Here is a 24,322-nt window from a genome sequence, read left to right on the forward strand (position 1 = left end):
ATCATTTAGGTCATTTTCGTCCTCCCTAGGCTTATTCTTGTCCAATTAGGGTTTTTGACCAATCTTGTGCATCCAATAAGTACATTTGTGTCATTGGATTAACATTTAGGTCTTTTTCGTCCTCCCTAGGCTTATTCATGTTCAATTAGGGTTTTTAACATATCTTGTGAATCCAATAATTTCGTTTGTGTCCTTGGATTAACATTTAGGTCGTTTATGTCCTCCATAGGCTTATTCTTGTCCAATTAGGGTTTTTGACCAATCTTGTGCATCCAATAAGTTCATTTGTGTTCTTGGATTAACATTTAGGTCTTTTTCGTCCTCCCTAGGCTAATTCTTGTTCAATTAGGGTTTTTAACAAATCTTGTGAATCCAATAATTTCATTTGTGTCCTTGGATTATCATTTAGGTCATTTTCGTGCTCCCTAGGCTTATTGTTGTCCAATTAGGGTTTTTAACCAATCTTATGCATCCAATAAGTTCATTTGTGTCATTGGATTAACATTTAGATCATTTTGGTCCTCCCTAGGCTTATTCTAATCCAATTAGGGTTTGTAGCCAATCTTGTGCATCCAAAAACTTTATTTGGGTCATTGGATGAACATTTAGGTCATTTTCGTCCTCCCTAGGCTTATTCTTGTCCAATTAGGGTTTTAACCAATCTTGTGCAACCAATAGGCGTGTTTGTGTCATTGGATGAACATTTAGGTCATTTTCGTCCTCCCTAGGCTTATTCTTGTCCAATTAGGGTTTTAACCAATCTTGTGCAACCAATAGGCGTGTTTGTGTCATTGGATGAACATTTAGGTCATTTTCGTCCTCCCTAGGCTTATTCTTGTCCAATTAGGGTTTTAACCAATCTTGTGCAACCAATAGGCGTGTTTGTGTCATTGGATGAACATTTAGGTCATTTTCGTCCTCCCTAGGTTTATTCTAGTCCAATTAGGGTTTTTAACCAATCTTGTGTATCCAATAGATGTGTTTGTGTTATTGGATGAACATAAAGGTCGTTTTCGTGCTCTATAGGCTTATTCTTGTTCAATTTGGGTTTTTAACCAATCTTGTGCATCCAATAAGTTCATTTGTGTCATTGGATTAACATTTAGGTAATTTTCGTCCTCTCTTGGCTTATTCTTGTCCAATTAGGGTTTTTAGCCTATCTTGGGCATCCAATAAGTTCATTTGTGTCATTGGATTAGCATTTAGGTTATTTTCGTCCTCCCTAGGCTTATTCTTATCCAATTAGGATTTTTAACCAATCATGTGCATCTTATAGGCGTGTTTTGGTCATTGGATGAACATTTAGGTCATTTTCGTCCTTCCTTGGTTTATTCTAGTCCAATTATGGTTTTTAACCAATCTTGTTAATGAAATAGGTGTGTTTGTGTCATTGGATTAACATTTAGGTCATTTTCGTCCTCCTTAGGCTTATTCTAGTCCAATTACGGTTTTGAACCAATCTTGTGCATCCAATAAGTACATTTGTTTCCTTGGATTAACTTTTAGGTCATTTTCGTCCTCCCTAGGCTTATTCTAGTCCAATTAGGGTTTGTAGTCAATCTTGTGCATCCAATAAGTCTATTTCTGTCAATGGATTAACATATAGGTCATTTTCGTCCTCCTTAGGCTTATTCTTGTCCAATTAGGGTTTTTAACCAATCTTGTGCATCCAATAAGTTCATTTGTGTCATTGGATTAGCATTTAGGTTATTTTCGTCCTCCCTAGGCTTATTCTTGTCCAATTAGGGTGTTTAACCAATCTTGTGCATCCAATAAGTTCATTTGTGTCATTGGATGAACATTTAGGTCATTTTCGTCCTCCTTAGGCTTATTCTTGTCCAATTAGGGTTTTTGACCAATCTTGTGTATCCAATACGTTCATTTGTTTCCTTAGATTAACTTTTAAGTCATTTTCGTTCTCCCTATGCTTATTCAAGTCCAATTAGGGTTTGTAGCCAATCTTGTGCATCTAATAAGTTCATTTGGGTCATTGGATTAACATTTTGGTCATTTTCGTCCTCCCTAGGCTTATTCTTGCCCAATTAGGGTTTTTAACCAATCTTGTGCATCCAATAGGTATGTTTCTGTCAATGGATTAACATATAGGTCATTTTCGTCATCCCTAGGCTTATTCTTGTCCAATTAGGGTTTTTGACTACTCTTCTGCATTCAATTCGTTCATTTGTTTCCTTGTATTAACTTTTAGGTCATTTTCGTCCTCCCTTGGATTATTCTTGTCCAGTTAGGGTTTTTAACCAATCTAGTGCATTCAATAATTTCATTTGTGTCCTTGGATTAACGTTTAGGTCATTTTCGTCCTCCCTAGGCTTATTCTTGTCCAATTAGGGTTTTAACCAATCTTGTGCATCCAATAAGTTCATTTGTGTCATTGGATTAACATTTAGGTCATTTTCGTCCTCCCTAGGCTTATTCTTGCCCAATTAGGGTTTTTAACCAATCTTGTGCATCCAATAAGTTCATTTGTGTCATTGGATTAACATTTAGGTCATTTTCGTCCTCCCTAGGCTTATTCTAGTCCAATTAGGGTTTGTAGCCAATCTTGTGCATCCAATAGCTGTGTTTGTGTCATTGGATTAACATTTAAGTCATTTTCGTCCTAACTAGGATTATTCTAGCCCAATTAGCGTTTTTAACAAATCTTGTGCATCCAATAAGTTCATTTGTGTCATTGGATTAACATTTAGGTCATTTTCGTCCTCCCTAGGCTTATTCTTGTCCAATTAGGGTGTTTAACCAATCTTGTGCATCCAATAAGTTCATTTGTGTCATTGGATGAACATTTAGGTCATTTTCGTCCTCCCTAGGCTTATTCTTGTCCAATTAGGGTGTTTAACCAATCTTGTGCATCCAATAAGTTCATTTGTGTCATTGGATTAACATTTAGGTCATTTTTGTGTTATTGGATGAACATTAAGGTCGTTTTCGTGCTCTATAAGCTTATTCTTGTTCAATTAGGGTTTTTAACCAATCTTGTGCATCCAATAAGAGTTTATTTGTGTCATTGGATTAACATTTAGGTAATTTTCGTCCTCCCTTGGCTTATTCTTGTCCAATTAGGGATTTTAGCCTATCTTGGGCATCCAATAGGTCTGTTTTTGTCAATGGATTAACGTATAGGTCATTTTCGTCCTCCATAGGCTTATTCTTGTCCAATTAGGGTGTTTAACCAATCTTGTGCATCCAATAAGTTCATTTGTGTCATTGAATTAACATTTAGGTCATTTTCGTCCTCCCTATGCTTATTCTTGTCCAATTAGGGTAATTAAAAAAATTATAAGATATTTCTATAATTAATGTAAATGAAGATTGAAATATTATATAATTATTTATTATATTATTCTTTATTTTTTTTTTAAATCTCAATTTTTTTGTCAATATATAAATTTAGTCCTCTAAAATCCTTTAAATCTAACTCTCAAAGAAAAAATAACAAAACAAAATGAAAAAAAAGAAAACAAACACACACACAATTTTTAAATGTTTTTTTTAACAGAGACATTGTTTTGTGACACATATACATTATGTCAGTAATTATTTTGAATACTTTATTAACCAATATAATATATGAGATTGACTAATTCTTTAATCTATTTTTCATTGAAATGTGTTGTATTTTAATAGTTAATAAAGTACTTTAAATATTAATAAGATATATATTAAATAAGAGATTAATAATATGCATTTTAATAATTAATAAAGTATTTCAATTGATTAATGGGAAAAATCCATATTTGAATTAGAAAAATATCTCTCTATTATTATTATTTTTGAAAAAAGTTGAAATAAATAATTTTTAATTTTTTTTCAAACGAAGGAAGTCAAGTATATATACGGTGTATGTATCATAAATTTAATTTAACTCGACAAAGGACATTTAGACTGGATAAGGATAAAAAAAAAAAAAAAACATATACAATATCACATTAAGAAACAATCATATATTCTAGTCAATGTATTTCTCTGAGGCATGATTTTTTACCCAGTTCAAAACCTCCTAGTCCTACTCAAATATATAAGTAAAATTATAAGTAAAATTACTATAATGCCCTTATCAAAACTAAAAAATTACAACAATACCTAAACCTAATTCAGTTTTCACTTTCTTCTTCTCTCTTCCAGCTGCGTTTCTCTCTCTTCCATCCGCGTATCTCTCTCCCTTTTGCATACAACCTTCTTCTCTCCCTCCTGTAGAATCAGATTCACGACCACAAACGCGCGGCCGCCTCTGCCAGATTACGAATCACGAAACGCTCCTCTACTCGCTGCGGGCCTGCGGCCGCCTCTGCCTGACTGCCTCCGTGGCGGTGGCTGTTCGTCGCTCTTGCCTTTCTGTTCACCTCTCTATTTTGTGAGTTCTGATTTTTGTTAGTTTTGATTTGGAATTCGGATTTCTATTTTGTTAGTTTTGATTTTGTTAGTGCAGCTTTTTGCTTATGTTCTTCAGTTATCATGAAATTTAGAGTTTATTTTGTTACTGTTGAGTTTGGAGCTTTGAATTGGAGTTGAAATTTTGATTTAGAGTTTCAATTATGATTTTTGTTTAGAGTTTTTGTGTTGCACATAAGGTGTTTGATTTTATGTTTATATAAAGTGTTTGAGTTTTTTTTGTTGCACATAAGGTGTTTGATTTTATGTTCATATAAAGTGTTTGAATTTCTTTTGTTGCATAGAAGGTATTTGAGTTTTGTTGCATTTTTGTTTGAGTTTTTTTTCCATATAAAGTGTTTTAGTTTTTTTTTGCATATAAGATGTTTTATGTTTCTTAAATTGATTGATTTAGATAAGTTTGTGAGAATAAAGAAAAGTAAAAAAATTGATTGATTTAGATAAGCGTTTTATGTTGCATATAAGGTTCAGATGTTTTTATGTCGGCCACCCCAAAGTTATCAACCACCCCACTGTACCTAATAGAAGTATAATGTTATTGGTGTTACTTTTATACACTTAATAATCAAATATTACTTTGACGAGTTAGTTAATAATTAGGCTTCAATGAATTTTTAACATTCCAAATTTTGCGATTATACAATTTTGGATAGTATGTTTTCTTAAGTAAATTTGTCCTCTCATATTTGTCATTTTCTACAATTTGGTAGTTTTTTCTAATTATATTTTTATATTAATTTGTTAATTTGTTAATTGACGCGGAAGTTACACATTTTTATTTGTAAATGTGACTTTTCTTAAAATAAAAATAACAAATTATAAAAGAGATGACACATTTTTATTTTTATGCGTCTGTTATTTTTTTTACGAGAATCTGATTCTTCACGATTACAATACCAATAACCCTTTTTCTCTCTCAACACACCCACCCCTACCGGCCACCGCCATTGTGTTCCATTCCTTCTCCTCTTCAAAATTCATATCTGAAGTTAATTTTTTTGCCTTTGAAGCCTGTTTCCGGCCACCTCAAGTTCAACCACAAAAAATCAGTGTGATATCTTTATTGATCAACTTTGTTTTAATTTCTGGACACTTTCACCGGCAACCACCAGTTTATTTTATTTATCTCGGTGAGTTTTTTTCTCTTTTAACTTTTTATTCCTCTAAAAAGTTCTAGTTCATGATTGAAATTTGAGATAAATAAAAATCATTGCAAATTAATCTTTGGATTAAATTCTTTGTTGTTGTCTTAATGATTTATTGGACATTTTAGTAAAAAAAAGATTGATTTGTAATGATTTTTATTTTTCTGTTGGAAGCTGTTTTATAAGTTTTTGTTGTTGTATTAAAGAATATGTTTTTCTATTTTAAGTGATGAAGAAGAGATGAAAGTTGAAAGAAAATGATAAAATCTGTATGTCAGATTTTTTAAGTTTTATTTGAAATTTTTATAAAGTATATTTTTTTAATCAAAGTTATAAATTCATCTATCCAATTAAGAAAAGTTGATTCTGACAGAAATACCAAACTGTCCTTATAAAAAAAATTGCCACGTCAGCATTTTGAAGGGTAATTTGATAGTTTTGCTAAAAAAATAGAGTTTTCCCACACTTGATTACACAAATGAACCTACCTGCTATGGATTTCCGACTAAATAAGTTCGCTTTATATTTTATCTTATATGCATATATTATTTTGTTATTTTTTTCCGTGAACGAATCTACAGTATTAATCGGAAAAAACGTTTTTTTGAGGTGGGATACCAATACCCAACTGGTGTTTGATTAAATGCGCAAAAGGGTTTGAGAAATTTCGCTCTTTCTGTTATTGGTTGCTATCAAATTGAAACAGAGTTTTGAGTTGAAATTTTGTGTTTTGAATTGAAGTAGTTTGGAGGAATAGGGTAAGAAGGGATGGCTCGAGATGGGAGCGTTGTCCCTGCGGACCCACAGGCTATGGTTGTTGTGAAAAAGAAGACCCAAACTTCGAGAAGTTGGATTTTGATTGATGCTATGGGTCAAGGGTCGATGCTTGATGTTGACAAGTATGCTATCATGCATAGGGTTCAGATTAATGCACGTGATCTTAGAATCCTTGATCCTTTGCTTTCTTACCCTTCTACCATTCTTGGTCGTGAGAAGGCTATTGTGCTTAACTTGGAGGTAGTACATCATATGATTTTGTTGTTGTTTTTCTTTTTTTACATTGTATTGTGGTTTTTTAATTTTTGGTTTTGTTGTGTGTTTTTTATTTTGTTTTTGTGATTCTGTGTTTCAGCATATCAAGGCAATTATCACAGCTGAAGAGGTTAGTTAGCTTTTATTTCAATTTGTGAATGTGTTGTTGATTGCTGATGGGGAATGAAGTTTTTTTTTTGTTATAACATTTTACAATGAAGAATTATGGTTTTCTATCTATTGGAAAGAAAAATATATTGAAACAATATGTATTTAATAAGGAGCAAGCTTCTTTTAGTTTTAAGATACTCATAGTTGAAAAGCATTAGACTGATTGAACAATAACGTGTGAGGACATGTTTGGGAGTTGGATTTTGGGGGTTTTGGAGGGGAGGGTTTTGAAGGGCTAAGCCTACATTTTGGTGTATATTTGATATTTTGATAAAATTGTAAAAATAACATGATAATTGATCATATAACATTTCAATTAGACTTAATTCCTTTTCAGAAACATTATATAGCTTCCTTATTTTAAAAAAGAATAATAAACCCCTCCTCTTCAAAAATCATCTATTCCAAACATACCGTAGAGGAATGGTAGATGCGGCATGTTCTGAGCTTCTTATCTTATCCATGCAGTTAGTTAGGGACATGAATTATAGGATCATATATTAAAATTATTGTGTCATGTCATTGAAGGAAACAAGTACAGGGACAATAACCTACTTGTTGGCTTGTTTTTCCTGTTCTAGTATCAAAGTTTTTACTTAATGTGATGGCACAAACCTTAACTGTCTTGTAAGAGCATACAACTACGTGATTTTGTTTACTGATTTAATAACAAAGAACAGATTTTGATAGAGCTAGGATACTTTTGAGTCTCCCTTAATAGGTTTTATTACTCTTTTCTATAACCTGCTCTGTATATTTGTGAATCCCTGTAATTATTCGTAGAGATTTGAGATGGCTTTTACTTTTGCATTCTGAAAGTAACTACGTTCTGGTATAGGTATTGCTGCGAGATCCGACAGATGAAAATGTGGTCCCTGTTGTTGAAGAACTGCAGAGGCGATTGCCTAAACTGAGTGACATTCATCAACAACAAGGAGATGGTAAAGAGTATATTGGTTGTCAACACGATGCTGAAGCTGCTGATGAAGATGGTATGTTAGGTTAACGATGAACTGTGTTACTCCCTCTGTCTTATAACGAGTGTCACTTTAGTAGAAGAATTGTCTCAAAATTAATGTCATTCACAATTTTCAATGCAATTTTAATTATTTTTTCCTATACTATCCTTCAATGATTATCATCATACACAACTTTCAAAGTATTATTATACTTTGCATTGATAATAGTGAAAAGTCCACCAATGGTTAAGATGGACAATTTAGTAAAATCTCTTTTCTCTTCCTTCTAATTATTGCATTTCTTAATGTGTGCAAAAACTTTAAACGACACTTATTGTGAGACGGAGGAAGTATTATAAAGATATTTGATTGCGTCTTTTCCTCTCAGAAATTTGTTTTCGATTTGCATCATCTAATGCCCTTTCTAATGAATTTATTAGAATAAATTATTTTCAGAAATTGCTTTTCATCCCGTATCTGAATGATCTAAATTATGCAATGTAGAGTCACCGTTTGAGTTCCGCGCCCTGGAGGTTGCTTTAGAAGCCATTTGTAGTTTTCTTGCTGCACGCACATATGAGTTGGAGCTGATTGCTTATCCTGCATTAGACGAACTTACCTCCAAGGTAAATATATAATTGAATTCCTTATCTTGTTTCCGTTTTCTCGAGTCCTCTGGTCCTGGCCCCTATTTTCCTTTGATATAGAGTAGAATAAGCTAGCAAATAAGAAGCTTCATTTAAAGTGGAGGATATTTTTCCTTCCTTCAGTTCAAATATCTTATGCTTTTTATTTCTTGTACTTATTATCATTAAGATGTCGATTCTAATTATTGTTACTTTTCTCTTACGGTTTCTGTTGGTTGGCTCGAAATGTGTGTTCTTGTTCCATGTTTGACTTTCTTGAGGAATATATTTTTTTGTGTTGTTAATCGCGGATCATAGGAAATAGCAGTTTATTAAAATTCTGCTACACTATAGTGCTATGGCCTTTGTTTGACGACACTCCTTTATTTTGTTCAATTGTTATGAACTTTTGAATTACATTAATCTGCAGATTAGTAGTCGTAATTTGGACAGAGTTCGTAAAATGAAGAGTGCAATGACAAGGCTGAATGCTCGGGTACAAAAGGTATGTTCAAGTTTTTCAATGATAGTGAAAAATGTGTGACTGGAAAAAGCCCATTTTATTTTTATGATTATATTCCGCACCTTCTGTTTCAAGATGGTTATTGATCTTTTGTCTGAAATTTAACCTACTTTAAGTAGGATTATCAATATCTTAACAATATATATGAAAAAAATTCCATTCTCGAGAACCATGCTTAATATTTATGGGGATCTAGATCATTGTGTTCACCTAGTACATGATCGCAGTACAAAGTTGTTGGTTTGTTTCTCTGCATAGCTTCATATGATCAATATAAAATATGTTTCAGAAGGCAGTTCTTCATATACTGTACAATATGTATTCCTTTCTCCTTCTCCCATCACCAGTTCTTGTTATCTGCTACAGGTCAGAGATGAGCTCGAACAATTGCTGGATGACGACGATGATATGGCTGACCTATACCTGTCGAGAAAGGCAGGTTCAGTGTCACCAGTTAGTGGATCAGGTGCTGCAAATTGGTTTGCTACCTCCCCAACCAATGGATCAAAAATATCCAGAGCAAGTAGAGCAAGTATTGCAACAGCTCGTTTTGATGAAAATGATGTGGAAGAGCTTGAAATGTTACTGGAGGTTATAACATTATTATTTTCTTCAAAATGTATTTAGCAAAAGACCTTCCATATTTTTTTAATGAAAAAACTGTTAAAACTGTGTTCGTTCATTTTTGCAGGCTTATTTCATGCAAATTGATAGCACATTAAACAAATTAAACACAGTAAGTTTCATCTCCGTTTGAATCTTATTTTTTGTATCAAGGCAGATAAACGCCAGATATAAAGTATTTTGAAAGACTGTTTAGTTGTAATATGAAGAAAAATATAGTTTGCATGTTCACTCTGTAATTTAGAGCCTATGAAAGTGACTGAAGGTTTGGCCTTTTTGGGTTGGTACTTAGTTTTTTATTTGTAAGCATCGTGAGGTTTAACCACATTGATCTCTTAATGTTTACAAGGTTACTGTGTTAATATTGTGAAATTAATGTTGAAAAGAGGATATATGTGCATTTTGCTTCTCCCTACTTCCCCTCCTTTTGTTCAAAGTTGAACTTTGTAGTGTATGTTCAAAAATTGTTTTGAGAAGTTTCTGCGTGCAATATTTAAGAATTGTAAGATGATATGCTCTTACTTTATTGAATCAGACTATACTTGGATCTTTCTGCATCCTTTATAACTTTCTATCTGTTGTAATAATGGTGATTCAGGGAACAATTCATGATTTCAAGATCCCTATTAGTCTAACCACTTCCATTTTTCTTTTCATTTATAGCTGCGAGAGTATATTGATGATACCGAAGATTACATTAACATTCAAGTAAGTAACTATTAGTTTTTACTGGTATTAACAATAGGTATTTGGCGAATGACATGTAATGCGAATAATTTATTTATTTTTCTCCATTTTACAGCTCGACAACCATCGAAATCAGCTTATTCAGGTGCCTTTTATGTTTCTCCACCATGCATATCTTCTATTAGTATTTTGCAAAATGTATTTTACTTCAAGTTCGCTAATCCTTCAAATTTTTGTATCGATTGGTGCAGTTAGAGCTCTTTCTTAGCTCTGGAACTGTTTGCCTATCTTTCTACTCTCTGGTGGCTGGTATTTTTGGAATGAACATCCCATACAGTTGGAATGACAACCATGGTTACATGTTCAAATGGGTAAGCAAACTACTTGTATTTATGGGCACCCAATGTTATAATATAGTTAAAGTATATGGCTGCAAAATTTTAAATAGATAGCTTAAAATATAATCATGTTTATTGCAGGTAGTTATTGTCTCAGGAGCATTTTCAGCTATTATGTTTCTCATGATTACCATCTATGCTCGGAAAAAGGGGCTGATTGGATCATGAAAATCAATATGTTGAAAAGGTGCAGAGAATGAACTTTACATATGGTCCAGAATGATGATTCAAGATCTTGTCAATATATTTAAGATTACATTAAAGGGTATATAATGCAAGCTTTTAGTTCTTAGGGTTGATACGGAGCTGGTGTTTGCCTGGCAGGTCTGCAATAACCTCAAATATACAGATCCAGAGTTGATTTTTGTTTTTTGTTTTGAATAATTTTAAGGCCTTGATATGTGATTAAATTTAGTTGAATATATTATTAATCTTTATACGCAATTTTTTTGTAGTTAATGTAATGATATTTTTCTTTTGTTAACTTCATGTAAACATGGATGAGATAAGTATTATAAATAAATTCGGACACCGTTATGATCGAGCCAGTAAATGAGGGTTTAGTTAACAATTTCTATTTTAAATTTGAAAAGAAGAACACAATTAGACTATGTATTTAAAGAAAGCTAAGTATTGTTAGCTATTTTCAAAATTAAAATCCTCAAAGTAATGTAATTAAATTTATTGTTATATCTATTTATTCTCACTATCTATTTAATTAACTTATAATTAAATTTATTCATAATTAAATATATCAACAATAATTAATTTATAAATAAATAAAATTATCAACAAAAAATATAAGTAAATTATTAATGAATTAATAGTAATATTTTAAAATAAAATCATTTATACTTAATATTTTAGTTTGGTTGAGTTAATCAAAAATTAAAAAAAAAAATTAATTTGGTCCGACAGATTACTTCATTCATCTATGATAATTTTATTTTTTCATTGAATTAAATAAAATGAACTAATTTAAATAAACAAATTCAAATCTTTAACCAACCAATACACACTAGACTCAATTGGTATATTTAGGTCTAAATCATGTGCTAAATTGGAGTCTTTCAAATCAGTAGAATATAAATATTTCATCAATTTTTATAATATGTTTAAAATAAATTATTCACACTTGATTAAAGAAATGAAAGTTTTGCTTCATTAAAACTTAGTCGTTTGTTGAGAAAGTTGACCCGTGTGAATAGAATAAAAATTTAGTGAGAAAAATTTGTTAGATTAAAAATATAATTTTTTTATAAAAAATTATTTAAATATTTAAACTCAAGTAATTAATATTTTATTTTAAGATAAATAATTTTAAAGAATTTGAATTTTAATTGAATTGTGATTTGAACAATTATTTGTTTATTTCACATATTACTATCATATCTTTTATATATAAGAATAATTAAAATGAGAGAATGATGTATTAATCTAACACACAATATTCTACGACTTACTAATAAAAATCAAACTCTTAAATTACGTATCTAATAAATGTATTGTTTTATCACTAGAGCAATCTTTTGGAATTGAAAAAATTAACCCTTTCTCTTCTGAACTAATTATAAAAATTAAAAAGACACAAAATATTATATTTGACGGAGAAATGACACGCGTCAATACAAACCTTACTTTATAGTTTACACTATACAATACTATTGATAATCGATATAACAATATGGCAATATACCATTGATAGGTAGAAATTAGAATCAAAGTATAGTTTGTTGAAATGTTTTTTGCCAATTAAATAAACCTGTTTAGATTGAATGAGTGAGTGACATGCAAGCATACAGATTTATTTTATATATATAGTATTTATTGTTGTTAGATATAATAATAAGTGTTTTATTATTTAAAAATAAATAAATTCTAAAATAAGTTATACTGAATAAATTATATATGTTTTGGTACATTTGAATATATTATTTTAAAATAAAACTAGAAATTAATAAAAAAAGATAAAAATATATATGGTTTGTTGAGAAATTTTTGTAAATAAAGAAATTTTATAAATTTTAACTGAAATATAAAAATATGTTGAGAATTAACGTGATAGCAACACGTATGCATTAGAAACTATACTTTACGTATATAGTATTGATTTGATAAAAAATTTGTATTGCACTTTTATAAATAATATCCCTAATGAGGGAATATTTAAATATTTATAGTCTGTACCAAAAAATACTGAATAATATAATTTGATTCAAAATAATGGGATGTCATTATTCGTGAACATTATAAATAACTTATAATATTGGTACTGTAGTATGTTATTGTACATAATATATCTCCAAAATAAATTTTATAGTGAGCAAATACATTAAAACACTACTATCATAACTAGTCTCTAGCTAATGAATATTCTTTGTATTTGTTTTTGTTTTATTTATTTATTGTACTAATGTATATAAATATTTTATAATATTTATTTTGTGAAAGAGGGAATAACAGTGATATTTATATGATGTAATTAAAGTTTTTAATTTAATTAAATTAATTATATTTTACTATGTTTCTTTGTGAAAGACGGAGTAATTACATATTGATAATTATATTATGCAGTTAAAGTTTTGAATTAAAAGTTAATTTTTTTTACTGATTGAATTTAATTTATTAAGATAAATATAAGTTTCATAAATTAACTTTTCACCGGAAGAAAAGTCGCACCAACAAAGTTATCCTCTTTATTTATTTATTATTATTATTATTATTATTATTATTATTATTATTATTATTATTATTATTATTAATTTATCATATGTGATATATAATATTTGAATTTCTCATGAAAAAAGTTATAATAATTTAAAATTAACGCATGACCACTGTGCTAGAAAAAAAGTATTTTATATTTCATATTTATATTTTTTTCATTTATTTAATTGTTTCTTCTTATATTTTATATTTAAAAAAAATTCACTCCGACTATCTTTTTTTTGACGTACCCCCAACTAGTTTTTAGCCATCAAACTATTGTCTATACGAAGTTAATGTAAATATTGGTTATAATTAAATATATTGTAATGATAATTCATAACTTTGTAATTATTTTATATTACATAATACAAATTTGTTGGTTTAACTATACATAATTTGAACTCTTTAAATGTGTTTTTTTACTAGACGAAAGTTAACACTGCTATTTGACACATAAATTAAAAATAGATGAATGAAAGAGTAGCATAACTGAACTTTGGTTGTCCTATAGAAATATCGTAACATGTTGATATTCTCTCAAGCTACTTCAGAGATGTTAAATGAGGATAAATTGTTAAGTTTAATTCACCACTAGATCCATACTATGGTTTCGAAACTGAAGGAGCTTCTTGTTGGGGTTGATTGCAAGTCCCACATTCTTTAGTGTGGGAGGATAAGGAGAAGGCCAATGCTATATATTGGGTTTTGATCCTTTGTTTTCAAACCCACCAGTCAGCAATAGCACTTTAAGCTTGTATCTGACTTAGTTTAAATATTTGCTTTGTAAGAGTGTGGTTGTACTGGGGTGTCTGGTGTGAGTGAGAGAAGTCTATGTGTTGTAACAATTTTCACATAGTGTTAATTCTCTGGTTGCCGGTCTAGGCAGCAGCCGTGGTTTTTTCTCCGGTTTTGGAGTTTCCACGTTATATTCTTGTGTTGTGATTGTGTCTTAATTCTTTTTAACTTATGCTATATTTTTTCCCAACAACTGGTATTAGAGCCAGGATCGAAGGTTCGGTAGGATAATTTTTCTTAGTATACTCTGTGGTTGTAGTTTTGTCTAATCTTCCACATCAGAAAAGAATTATCCTTGGTATTGTTAGGGGAAAGGTGATACTGTGAAAGTGCTGTTTATGGAGGTTCTGGCTAAGGAAAGACTTGGTATTTAAGCGTGTCTGTTGTGACCCACCTCTCTTTCCTGGGAACTTACCTGGTGCACAGTTTACAGTCTGCGTGCAGCTGCTATGTCTTATTCAAGCGTTATGAAGTTTGACATAGAGAAGTTTGATGGAAGAATCAACTTTGGCTTGTGGAAAGTACAAGTCAAGGATGTGCTTATACAATCAGGATTACACAAGGCGTTGAAAGGAAACACTTCCAACATGGAGGACGACAAGTGGGAGGAACTAGATTTGAGAGCTGCAAGTGCAATTCGTCTGTGTTTGGCAAAGAATGTTCTTGCGAATGTGCAGAATCTGTCATCAGCCAAACAACTCTGGGAGAAGCTTGAAGAGTTATATCAGGCTAAGGGCATCTCAAATCGGTTGTTGTTGAAAGAGCAATTCCACAATCTGCGCATGGATGAAGGTACGAAAATCTCTGATCATCTTAGTACTTTGAATAATATTGTCTCTGAGTTGGAATCTATCAAAGTTGAGATTGATGATGAAGATAAAGCGTTAAGGCTCATTTTGTCCCTTCCACCTTCCTATGTTCATCTTAAACCTGTTCTGATGTATGGGAAGGAAAGTTTGAGTTTTGAAGAAGTTGCAACTAAAATTATTTCTGAAGAAAGGAGAATGAAAAATGATGAAAGCACTTCATCAAGCTCAATGTTGCTGACTAGAAGTGGGGCTAATGGGAAGAAGATACATGCAAAGAATTTGGTGTGCTGGGAGTGTGGAAAGTCTGGGCATGTGAAGAGAAATTGTCCAGGTGGAGCAGTATCTGAAAAAGACTCTGAGACAAGTGCTGGCAAGGTCTCCCTTGTTTTGGGAGATGATGGTGATCTCATTTAGAAGATAAAGTTTGTCCTTATGGTATTTCCGCTATACCATGAAAAGGACAAGTTATTGCTAGCGGATTCAGAACAGCACACGGGCATTGGTTGACATTGATGCAAGGTGTGTGGTGATGTGTCGATGGCTGAAGAACTTCCTGGAAGCCAACATGGGAGTTGCACCATAAATTTCAGCTAGGTTTCGACATGAGAAATTCTTGGAATGGTTTAGTTCCAAGTGAAGTGTACTTTTGATGGTGGAGTATGATTGTCGGTAAGACAATGGAAGCGGAAGCTGTAACTCTTACAATCAAGGTGGAGATTGTTGGGGTTGATTGCAAGTCCCACATCCTTTAGTGTGGGAGGATAAGGAGAAGGCCAAGGCTATATATTGGGTTTTGGTCCTTTGTTTTCAAACGCACCAGTCAGCAATAGCACTTTAAGCTTGTATCTGACTTAGTTTAAATATTTGCTTTCTAAGAGTGTGGTTGTACTGGGGTGTCTGTTGTGAGTGAGAGAAGTCTATGTGTTGTAACAATTTTCACATAGTGTTAATTCTCTGGTTGCCGGTCTAGGCAGCGGCCGTGGTTTTTTCTCCGGTTTTGGAGTTTCCACGTTATATTCTTGTGTTGTGATTGTGTCTTAATTCTTTTTAACTTATGCTATATTTTTTTCCCAACACTTCTGACCCGTGATTCGCTGGCCAAAAGTGAGATGGGGCATATCAACTTAGGTAGACGAGCTGAAAGTACTCTTCGGGGACATGTCAACAAAAATAAATGTGAAAACAAAAGCATCACTGACACAAAGTTAACAAAACACAAAAAAGTTATTTATATTAAAGTCATAAAAATAAGAACTCAACTATACCTTGAAAAGAAGAACACAATTAGACTATGAATTTAAAGAAAGCTAAGTATTGTTAGCTATTTTCAAAATTAAAATCCTCAAAGTAATGTAATTAAATTTATTATTATATCTATTTATTCTCACTATCTATTTAATTAACTTATAATTAAATTTATTCATAATTAAATATATCAACAATAATTCATTTATAAATAAATAAAATTATCAACAAAAAATATAAGTAAATTATTAATAAATTAATAGTAATATTTTAAAATAAAATCATTTATACTTATTTAAACCTTTAATAATTGATATTTGATAATATAAGATGTCGTTCTACTATTGGTACACAAATATTATTATGAACAATGATTAACAGTTTTTGTTGTATTCCAAATACCTTAATATTTCTTTCGTAATATAGATATTACATGATAAATAATTATGTTGTCTAAATATTTTTACATGCAATTTTATTACAGAATTATTAATTGTTTTTAAAAAAATACGGCAAAGCAAAATTACTATTAATATCGATAATATTATTGACCATTTTACACTTAACCATATCTTTTGAGATTATAGTGTCAAGTATTTTTATGAAGATGACATCTCGAGAGCTTAAAAAATTTGATAATTATAGTTTTTCATATGTTGGTTTTCATTTTTATAATTCTTTAAAGTAGTAAGCAAAAATTACTTTCATTTAATATTGTTTCCAAAAACATAAATAAATACTTTTCAGCAAACTTTCAAATTACAAATTCAGATTACAAGGCATAAAAAGGTTAGAATAATACTTCAAAATCATTTATATATATATATATATATATATATATATATATATATATATATATATATATATATAATATTACCACTCAATAATTTATTATGTGCTTTTCTATATGTAAAAATAATAAACTGTATTATCTTTAAGAAATTTTAATATTATGTTTTTATTTAATCTTTTTAAAATTTATATATAATAGTTCAAAAAGTGTTTAAAATATCGTAAAAAAATTAAAATGATTTGTTTTAGAATATTTGATTTAATATTTCAAGTTCAGCTAAAATATAAATATTTTGATAGCATAACATATTTGTAAAGTTGGAGAAAAAAATAGAAATTGATTTAAAAACATTTAATAATAATTGTGTTTTCTAGATGAATAATGAATCCTTCAAAAATATTAATAAGGAATGGTGATTGTGTATAAATAGGACAACCTAAGGGAAAAGAGTCATCAACCAAAAACAATGGAAAAGACTCTCAACCTCAAGTGTCTTATTTCTATCCTCTTCCTTACTTTTATCATCAAAGGTATGATATGAAAATTGTTTGAAATTATATATATCTTTTTTTTTTCATTTATATAAGTACTCCTTTTTACTATTCTAACATATCTACTTCTCTAGATTTTCCATCTCTTTTTCTCACACTACAAAAAAATTGACCTATCGTGACACACAAAATGTTTCACTAAAAGTTAAAAACTGTAGGTAAAAGTCAATAATACTTTGAGTGACACCCAAATCTAGTGTCAACTTTAAGGGGGCGTCCTGCTACACTTTGAGAACTGTCACTACATGTTTTTGATTTCTACCTACAATAATGACTGTCACTAAAAACTAAATAAATATAAATAAAGAATTAGTATATTCCTACGGTATTGTTTGTCACTAAAACCTAGAAAAATATAAATAAAGAATTGGTCCATTCCTACAGTTTTGACACTCTTGGTGCTCATCCCCAGGGTCGCTGTCAGCAACTATACTAGCACCAGCTTGAAGGTACGCAATCCACTTGCGCCGTTGGTTTAGGTCTTTGTATGAGTACATTGTATCGTACCTTGTTCCAGTTGGAAATACTATTGTCCTCATAGCTAGAGCAATGTCTATGTCGCTTGAGAAAGAAATCCTCTGCTATAAGGCCCTCACATTGCCACCTCCAATTCGTCGATTAATTGCATGGCCCTCACCTGCATTTACCCGGTTATTGCATAAGACTGAAACTAAAGATTGAAATTGACAGTAAAATATATATATTTAAGGACAAAAAGGGTCAAATAAAATTATGAACCTTTGGTGCTCCGCTGACAGTTCCAAAAGGCAACGCAGCGCGAGGGCGTCCCAGCAGGTCAAATGGTTTTGCAGCTCTTCCGTAACCTTTAAATATTACATGGAATTAAATATTATCTAGTATGCTGAATTTATTTGATAAACATTTTCTTATCTAAAAAGAAAATATTATCACCGTTGAGCTTATGTGCATGACATGGGAATATCTTTCAACATTCCTAAGCTTCTCAACTTTAACAGAACCACTTTTTGAGACCTACAAACATAGTTTTTGTTAAGAGTGCAATATTTCTTTAAATATACAAAATAATAGCGTAAACTATTGCATAAGAACATAATGTAACTGGGTTAAAGTGAAAGTATATGACAAACCTTTCCAACGTCATTGTGTCCCAAATCAACCAGCATTACATGCTCTGCACATTGCTTTTCATCTTTCAGGAGTTGCGTTGATAACTTTTCATCTTCTTCTAGAGTCTTTCCCCTTTTACATGTCCCAGCCAATGGACTGTTCACAATCTTCTTCTGTTCACGACAAGATCATAATAACTATTCACTTCTAATATTTTTTCCATTAAGATTTGTGATAAACATTCAAGTCACCAAGTAAGAAGTATCAATTAATTTAAAAATTTAATCTAAATATGTACGAAAATATACATTCTTAATACGCGCAAGAATCTCTGGACTAGAAGCAACCAGAATACATCTCCTAGCCTGTTTACAAAAAACATGATCATCATCAAAACATGAAAGAGATGAACATTGACTTTACCAAATGAAGTATTTTTATATGTTATATAGAAATAAACCTGCAAATAAGTCATATATGGACTTGGACTCACAACTCTCAATGCTCTATAAACTTCAAATGGATCAGCGAATGTTCTTCGTTCAAATCTCTAACTTAATACAATCTGGAAAATATCTCCTACTTTAATATGTTATTTTGCCTGAAGGACTGCCTCCTTGTATGCATCAGATGTCAAAGTATAATGTTTTTGAAGACAAATTATGAGGGAGTTGGCAAAGTTTATGAAGACAAAGTATAAAGTTAAACAAAAGGAAAATAAGATATTACTCAAATTGAATAAGATATACTAAATTTGTAATTTTCTAAAATGATAATATACTCTAACAATCTGTCTATAAATACCTCAATCAAAATGGTTAAACTACAGATCAGGGATGTAAAGTCAAAATAACAAGGATACGTTAAAGGAAATGATGACAATATACACAAACTATCATAATGGTTATTCTTCTCATTCACATTCTCATTATAATCAAATAGTAGGCCAAAACAAAGAATCAATTTTATTAAACACAATCAAGACACTCTCTAAAATAGCCAATATTCATCCTCATGACTTGATTTGGTTGTTCGATGTGGATATTGGGGAAATGGCCTGCAGCTTCTACAACCTTATAGAATCTCACCTTCAACATTCACAAGTCTCCAACCCAAAACCTACATAAATGAAGACAAAAATGTTTAAGAAGCTAGAAAAAGGTAAAATGGACTTTTATCAAAATTTTCTCAGGTTCTACTTCTGTATATAGCCTGAAAACCGTATCTTTGCAATAATAAAAAGTTAACTTTTCAGGTTAATAAGCGAAACCGAAATTCATAATCGAAATGATCATTTTGTTATCAATCTTTCAAATTTTCAGGATCATGTGAAGACTCATGTCCATTGAAATGTCTTAATATTGTCCAAACAAAAACTAGAAAAGTAATACAAGGCAAGCATGAATGGAATGTGTTGGTAACAAACAACTGCATTTGTTCACAAAGTCAAATAAAGTTGACTTGTAAAGGGTTTCAGAGTGTGCAAAAGATCGACCCTTTAATTATATCCAAAAATGGCGATAATTGCCTCTTATCAAATGGACACATCTTAGTGGATTCTGATCGTGAGACATTTACGTATGCATGGGATACACCATATCCTTTTATTCCTATAAGTTCTATTACAGGCCCTCCTTGTAACCGACATTAGAAAGGACCTTTGAACTTGGTTGAAATTGTAAAATTTTAAATTTTATCGGTTAATCATTTGAATATCTTAAATAATAAAACTATAAGAAAAATTTAAATTGATATGATCCACAGTTGAAGAAGAAATCAATATACCATTGTAATATTTATTTATATTCTAATTTACTAGTATAGTATCTGTGCAAAATATAAATTAACCATATTATATTTAGAGAAATACTATTTTGTTACGAAGACCTGAAACTACGAGACGAACGAATAACACTAATTTCAACCAAATAGCCTCTTTTGTTGATTGAAATATTAGACAAATACTTTTTATAGCTATGTACATATTTTTGTGTTTCTCCTTTTTGAGTGTCATAAAAAATAGCATAGCTCATATTTTTATTATACAAAAATTAACGCATGAAAAATTATCGTTATGAGGTACCACATTTGCATTACATAAGTCAAACATATCTTTAACGGAATACCTCACTATTTAAAATCTTGTGTATACAAAAACATTTGCATTTAAAAAATTTAACATACTAATATGGATGACTCGTGGATTGCCGGGTTAGTATTCGGTCTTTAACTTTTAAATATGTTTTTAAAAAAAGTACAAGGCATAAATGTGAATGATGTTTTAGAGTTATAAACAAGTCAATATGTATATAATTATACTTTTGTTTAATATAATACTTTAACATAACAAAAATAAATAGCTAAATGCTAATAGCATGTATCTATATTATTGTAGAGACCTAGGTCCAGAGGTATTTAGATTAGATAAGGTCCAACTCCAAAGGCATAGTTTGGTTCAAAGGACTAGAATTTTAACCCTCATAGAGTCACACTCACACATAACAAACCCATAAGCATGATAAAGAACTGGTTACTCCACACAATCAATATTTTCTCAAACTCTAAAAGCATAAAATATTATTGATATTATTATTATTATTATTATTATTATTATTATTATTATTATTATTATTATTATTATTATTATTATTATTATTATTATTATTATTATTAATTATCAATAGGATTGACATCATGATTTAATAAAAGCATCTATAATTCATGATATAAGAAATGGTTTTCCTCTAATTTGTTCAATTCATTATCTTCTTTAATCATCTACAATTTTATTCATCCTTTTCTCAATCAATTACATATATTATTCCAACATGTTATTGCATTAAAACATAAAAATGGTATAAATTTCTACACAACACAATTCTAAAAGCAAAATCCAAGGAAAACATTTTGCAAACAACTTTTATCCACATAAAGATGAATCTCCATTAAAAGAATGATGCGATAAGAAGGTGTGACACCCTAAACCCCAAAAAAAGCATCTATAATTCATGATATAAGAAATGGTTTTCCTCTAATTTGTTCAATTCATTATCTTCTTTAATCATCTACAATTTTATTCATCCTTTTCTCAATCAATTACATATATTATTCCAACATGTTATTGCATTAAAACATAAAAATGGTATAAATTTCTACACAACACAATTCTAAAAGCAAAATCCAAGGAAAACATTTTGCAAACAACTTTTATCCACATAAAGATGAATCTCCATTAAAAGAATGATGCGATAAGAAGGTGTGACACCCTAAACCCCAAAATGACATATATAATAATTTATACTAGATTTTTTTGAGTAAAATTTGCAGCGGATAGAGAAAATTAATTTACAAGGAAATAAAAACTATTGTAACTAATTTAGGATATCACGTTTCTCAAAGTACACATTGAACAATTCAAACTTTATTACTCAATTAAAATAATTTAATCTCAATGAACTTGATTTAACTATAAATTCTTATTTTAATTCCAAAAACTTACTAGTACTATGGTTTTCATCTAAAAAGTCTTTTGTATTTACATACTAAAATATAAATTACAACTCTAAATTCCCGGTATCACCTATCAGAGCGGGGTTTCTCCCAAACTTGAACTTCAAGACTCATTAACCTGTAATAACTGCGATTTCGCTAACACAGGGCCAAGCCAGTCAAACACAAACAACGAAAGAGGTGAGTTTTGAAATCATGTTAATAGTATAATATAAGTAAGAAGAACACGCAAACAATCATAATACATTGTACCATAACACAATCATTCTTCAAGTAAAAATATCACATTATAAAGTTAAAACCACTCAAGTAAAATCAATGCATTTCACTACAACATCAAATCATCTAAGAGAAATTATTATCACACACGATACCTATTAATCACAACAAAACAATCATAAGAAAATGCAATGCAATGCATGATCTTATATTTTACTTCACAATGTGGTACCATTCTAACTTTGAAGTACTTGGTTAGGAGGCTTGATACTATGCCACCATCCCGATGGACGGACAATTCAAATTTGCGCTGTTCTCATAGATCCCCTTAACTCAACCCGAGACACATATACGTGACAATCGAGGTAAACATGTATTGCATGGTAGCTTCCGACATTTGGAGTGCTACCTCCAAGTCACCTATGAATTCCCCACCCGAATACCTCCAAGGTCTAACAATATTTTCTTAAGGCTTGATAGCAGACCGATACGATCAGACTCATTCAGTTGTACTTCCCCAGAATCACTAGGCTTGTCAGACCCTACTTATATGATGACAAAATAATCTCCACTTCACAAATTCTCAATATATTTTCTCCCCTCGTTAGCTTAGACTACTCCATTAAGAGCATGACTTTTAGGAATCATCATTATCTCATCAACCATGGGGTACTTCAATATTCTCATCACAATTTTATAACATCATTAATCATACATAATCATGATCATCATATAAACTCATCACAATTTAATAACATTACTATCATCAATCAAACGTCATCATTATCATCACATAAACATATGTCATACAATGTATCCATCTTTTATTATCACATCACATAAATTTGTCTAATCAAACACATGCACATAATTTCATTCAACATCCAACATCACAACAATATCAAATATCAAATACCACACAATTATTCAAAATTAAATCAATCAATATCTTATAAACATTTCTATTTTAATATTTTAATCTCACAATCCCAATATTTTCACATTAATTAATTTATCTCTCAAAGGGCTACTGATGTACGTAGCGAGCCCCGAATGAATTGTTGGGAAATAAAGTTTTCTCGTTCATCTCACAATATATTATACTCATGAATTCAAATGTTCTCTCACCCCTTACCTTATTTAGACGCTTTCTCAAACACAAAAATCAATGGTAATTTTCATCAGCAACTGCAGATCGACAACGTATAGCGAGCAAATCCGAATAAACGACGAGTTCAGAAATTCGTTGAGACGTGACTGATAAATTATGCGGAGCATAAAGATAAATGTTAAATAATTAGTAATAATTTTAGGAACAAAATTGAAATCAAAAAGATTAGAAAAAAGTGCAGAAAAAGTCTCACCGACTCGTCGGAGCGCCGGAAGGAAAGAAAAACAGCTGTTTCTGATTAAAATGAGTCGCGATTGATAAAATTGATACCAAAAATGGATTCAGTGGCCGATTTTGTGTGAGATAGAGGTTGGGATCGTTTCAAAATGGCAAGCAATTTATGGGATGAATTTGAGAGGAAGAGGGTGTTATGCGTGTGTTGTTGACGGTGCGCTGTTGTTTGTTCTTTCTATTTTTAATTGCAGATTGAGCGGTGTAGATGACAGATGTACAGGTGCAGGAGTAAAACAGTCTGTAAGGTCCAACATAGGGGAGTCCAGTCTGAAGAAGAAATGGAGGTGTAATGAACAACTCGCAGGTGTAGAAAAGAAAATGTCTAGCCAGTAATAGCCCAAATTAATATGCAGAAGTAGAAAATAGGGGTGTAAATAGTCGTCTGATCTAAAATTCATTTTTTTGTATTTCTAAAAGCCCTTAATCAATAAATAGTTTATTTTATTTTCCTAGAAACCTTTCTCCAAAATACTCATTTTAACATAAATATCATCTATCCTAAATATAGATAAGTATAATTTTAACCAAAACTTTCATATTCAAAATAATAACTATGATTATTACTATAACATCTTTCAAAATAATCACATAAAAGTACATCATCTTTATAGAATAGTCGGAATGA

General features: G+C 30.6%; 1 protein-coding gene and 1 pseudogene across 4 annotated transcripts; one reads left to right on the forward strand and one right to left on the reverse strand.

Annotated features, from left to right (window-relative positions):
- The first annotated feature begins 4,098 nt into the window (after positions 1 to 4,098).
- LOC101515530 (magnesium transporter MRS2-2-like) lies at positions 4,099 to 11,125 on the forward strand. Of its 4 annotated transcripts, none has more exons than XM_004514704.4 (13): positions 4,099 to 4,369; positions 5,418 to 5,537; positions 6,294 to 6,569; positions 6,685 to 6,714; positions 7,594 to 7,747; positions 8,219 to 8,340; positions 8,771 to 8,845; positions 9,230 to 9,454; positions 9,555 to 9,599; positions 10,151 to 10,195; positions 10,290 to 10,319; positions 10,426 to 10,545; positions 10,654 to 11,125. In XM_004514704.4, exons 3-13 carry the CDS (start codon positions 6,321 to 6,323, stop codon positions 10,738 to 10,740), a joined length of 1,182 nt encoding a protein of 393 aa, XP_004514761.1. In that variant the 5' UTR covers positions 4,099 to 4,369; positions 5,418 to 5,537; positions 6,294 to 6,320; the 3' UTR covers positions 10,741 to 11,125. The 4 variants fall into 4 exon arrangements, with proteins under 4 accessions (XP_004514761.1, XP_004514762.1, XP_004514764.1 ...); XM_004514705.4 differs by having other exon boundaries at positions 6,297 to 6,569; XM_004514707.4 differs by lacking the exon at positions 5,418 to 5,537 and having other exon boundaries at positions 6,297 to 6,569.
- Positions 11,126 to 17,812: 6,687 nt separating this feature from the next.
- Positions 17,813 to 19,285, reverse strand: LOC101489927 (anthranilate synthase alpha subunit 1, chloroplastic-like; annotated as a pseudogene).
- Positions 19,286 to 24,322: the final 5,037 nt, after the last annotated feature.

The sequence above is a fragment of the Cicer arietinum genome, chromosome 4, assembly GCF_000331145.2.
Source record: "Cicer arietinum cultivar CDC Frontier isolate Library 1 chromosome 4, Cicar.CDCFrontier_v2.0, whole genome shotgun sequence".
NCBI classification, from domain to species: Eukaryota; Viridiplantae; Streptophyta; class Magnoliopsida; order Fabales; family Fabaceae; genus Cicer; species Cicer arietinum.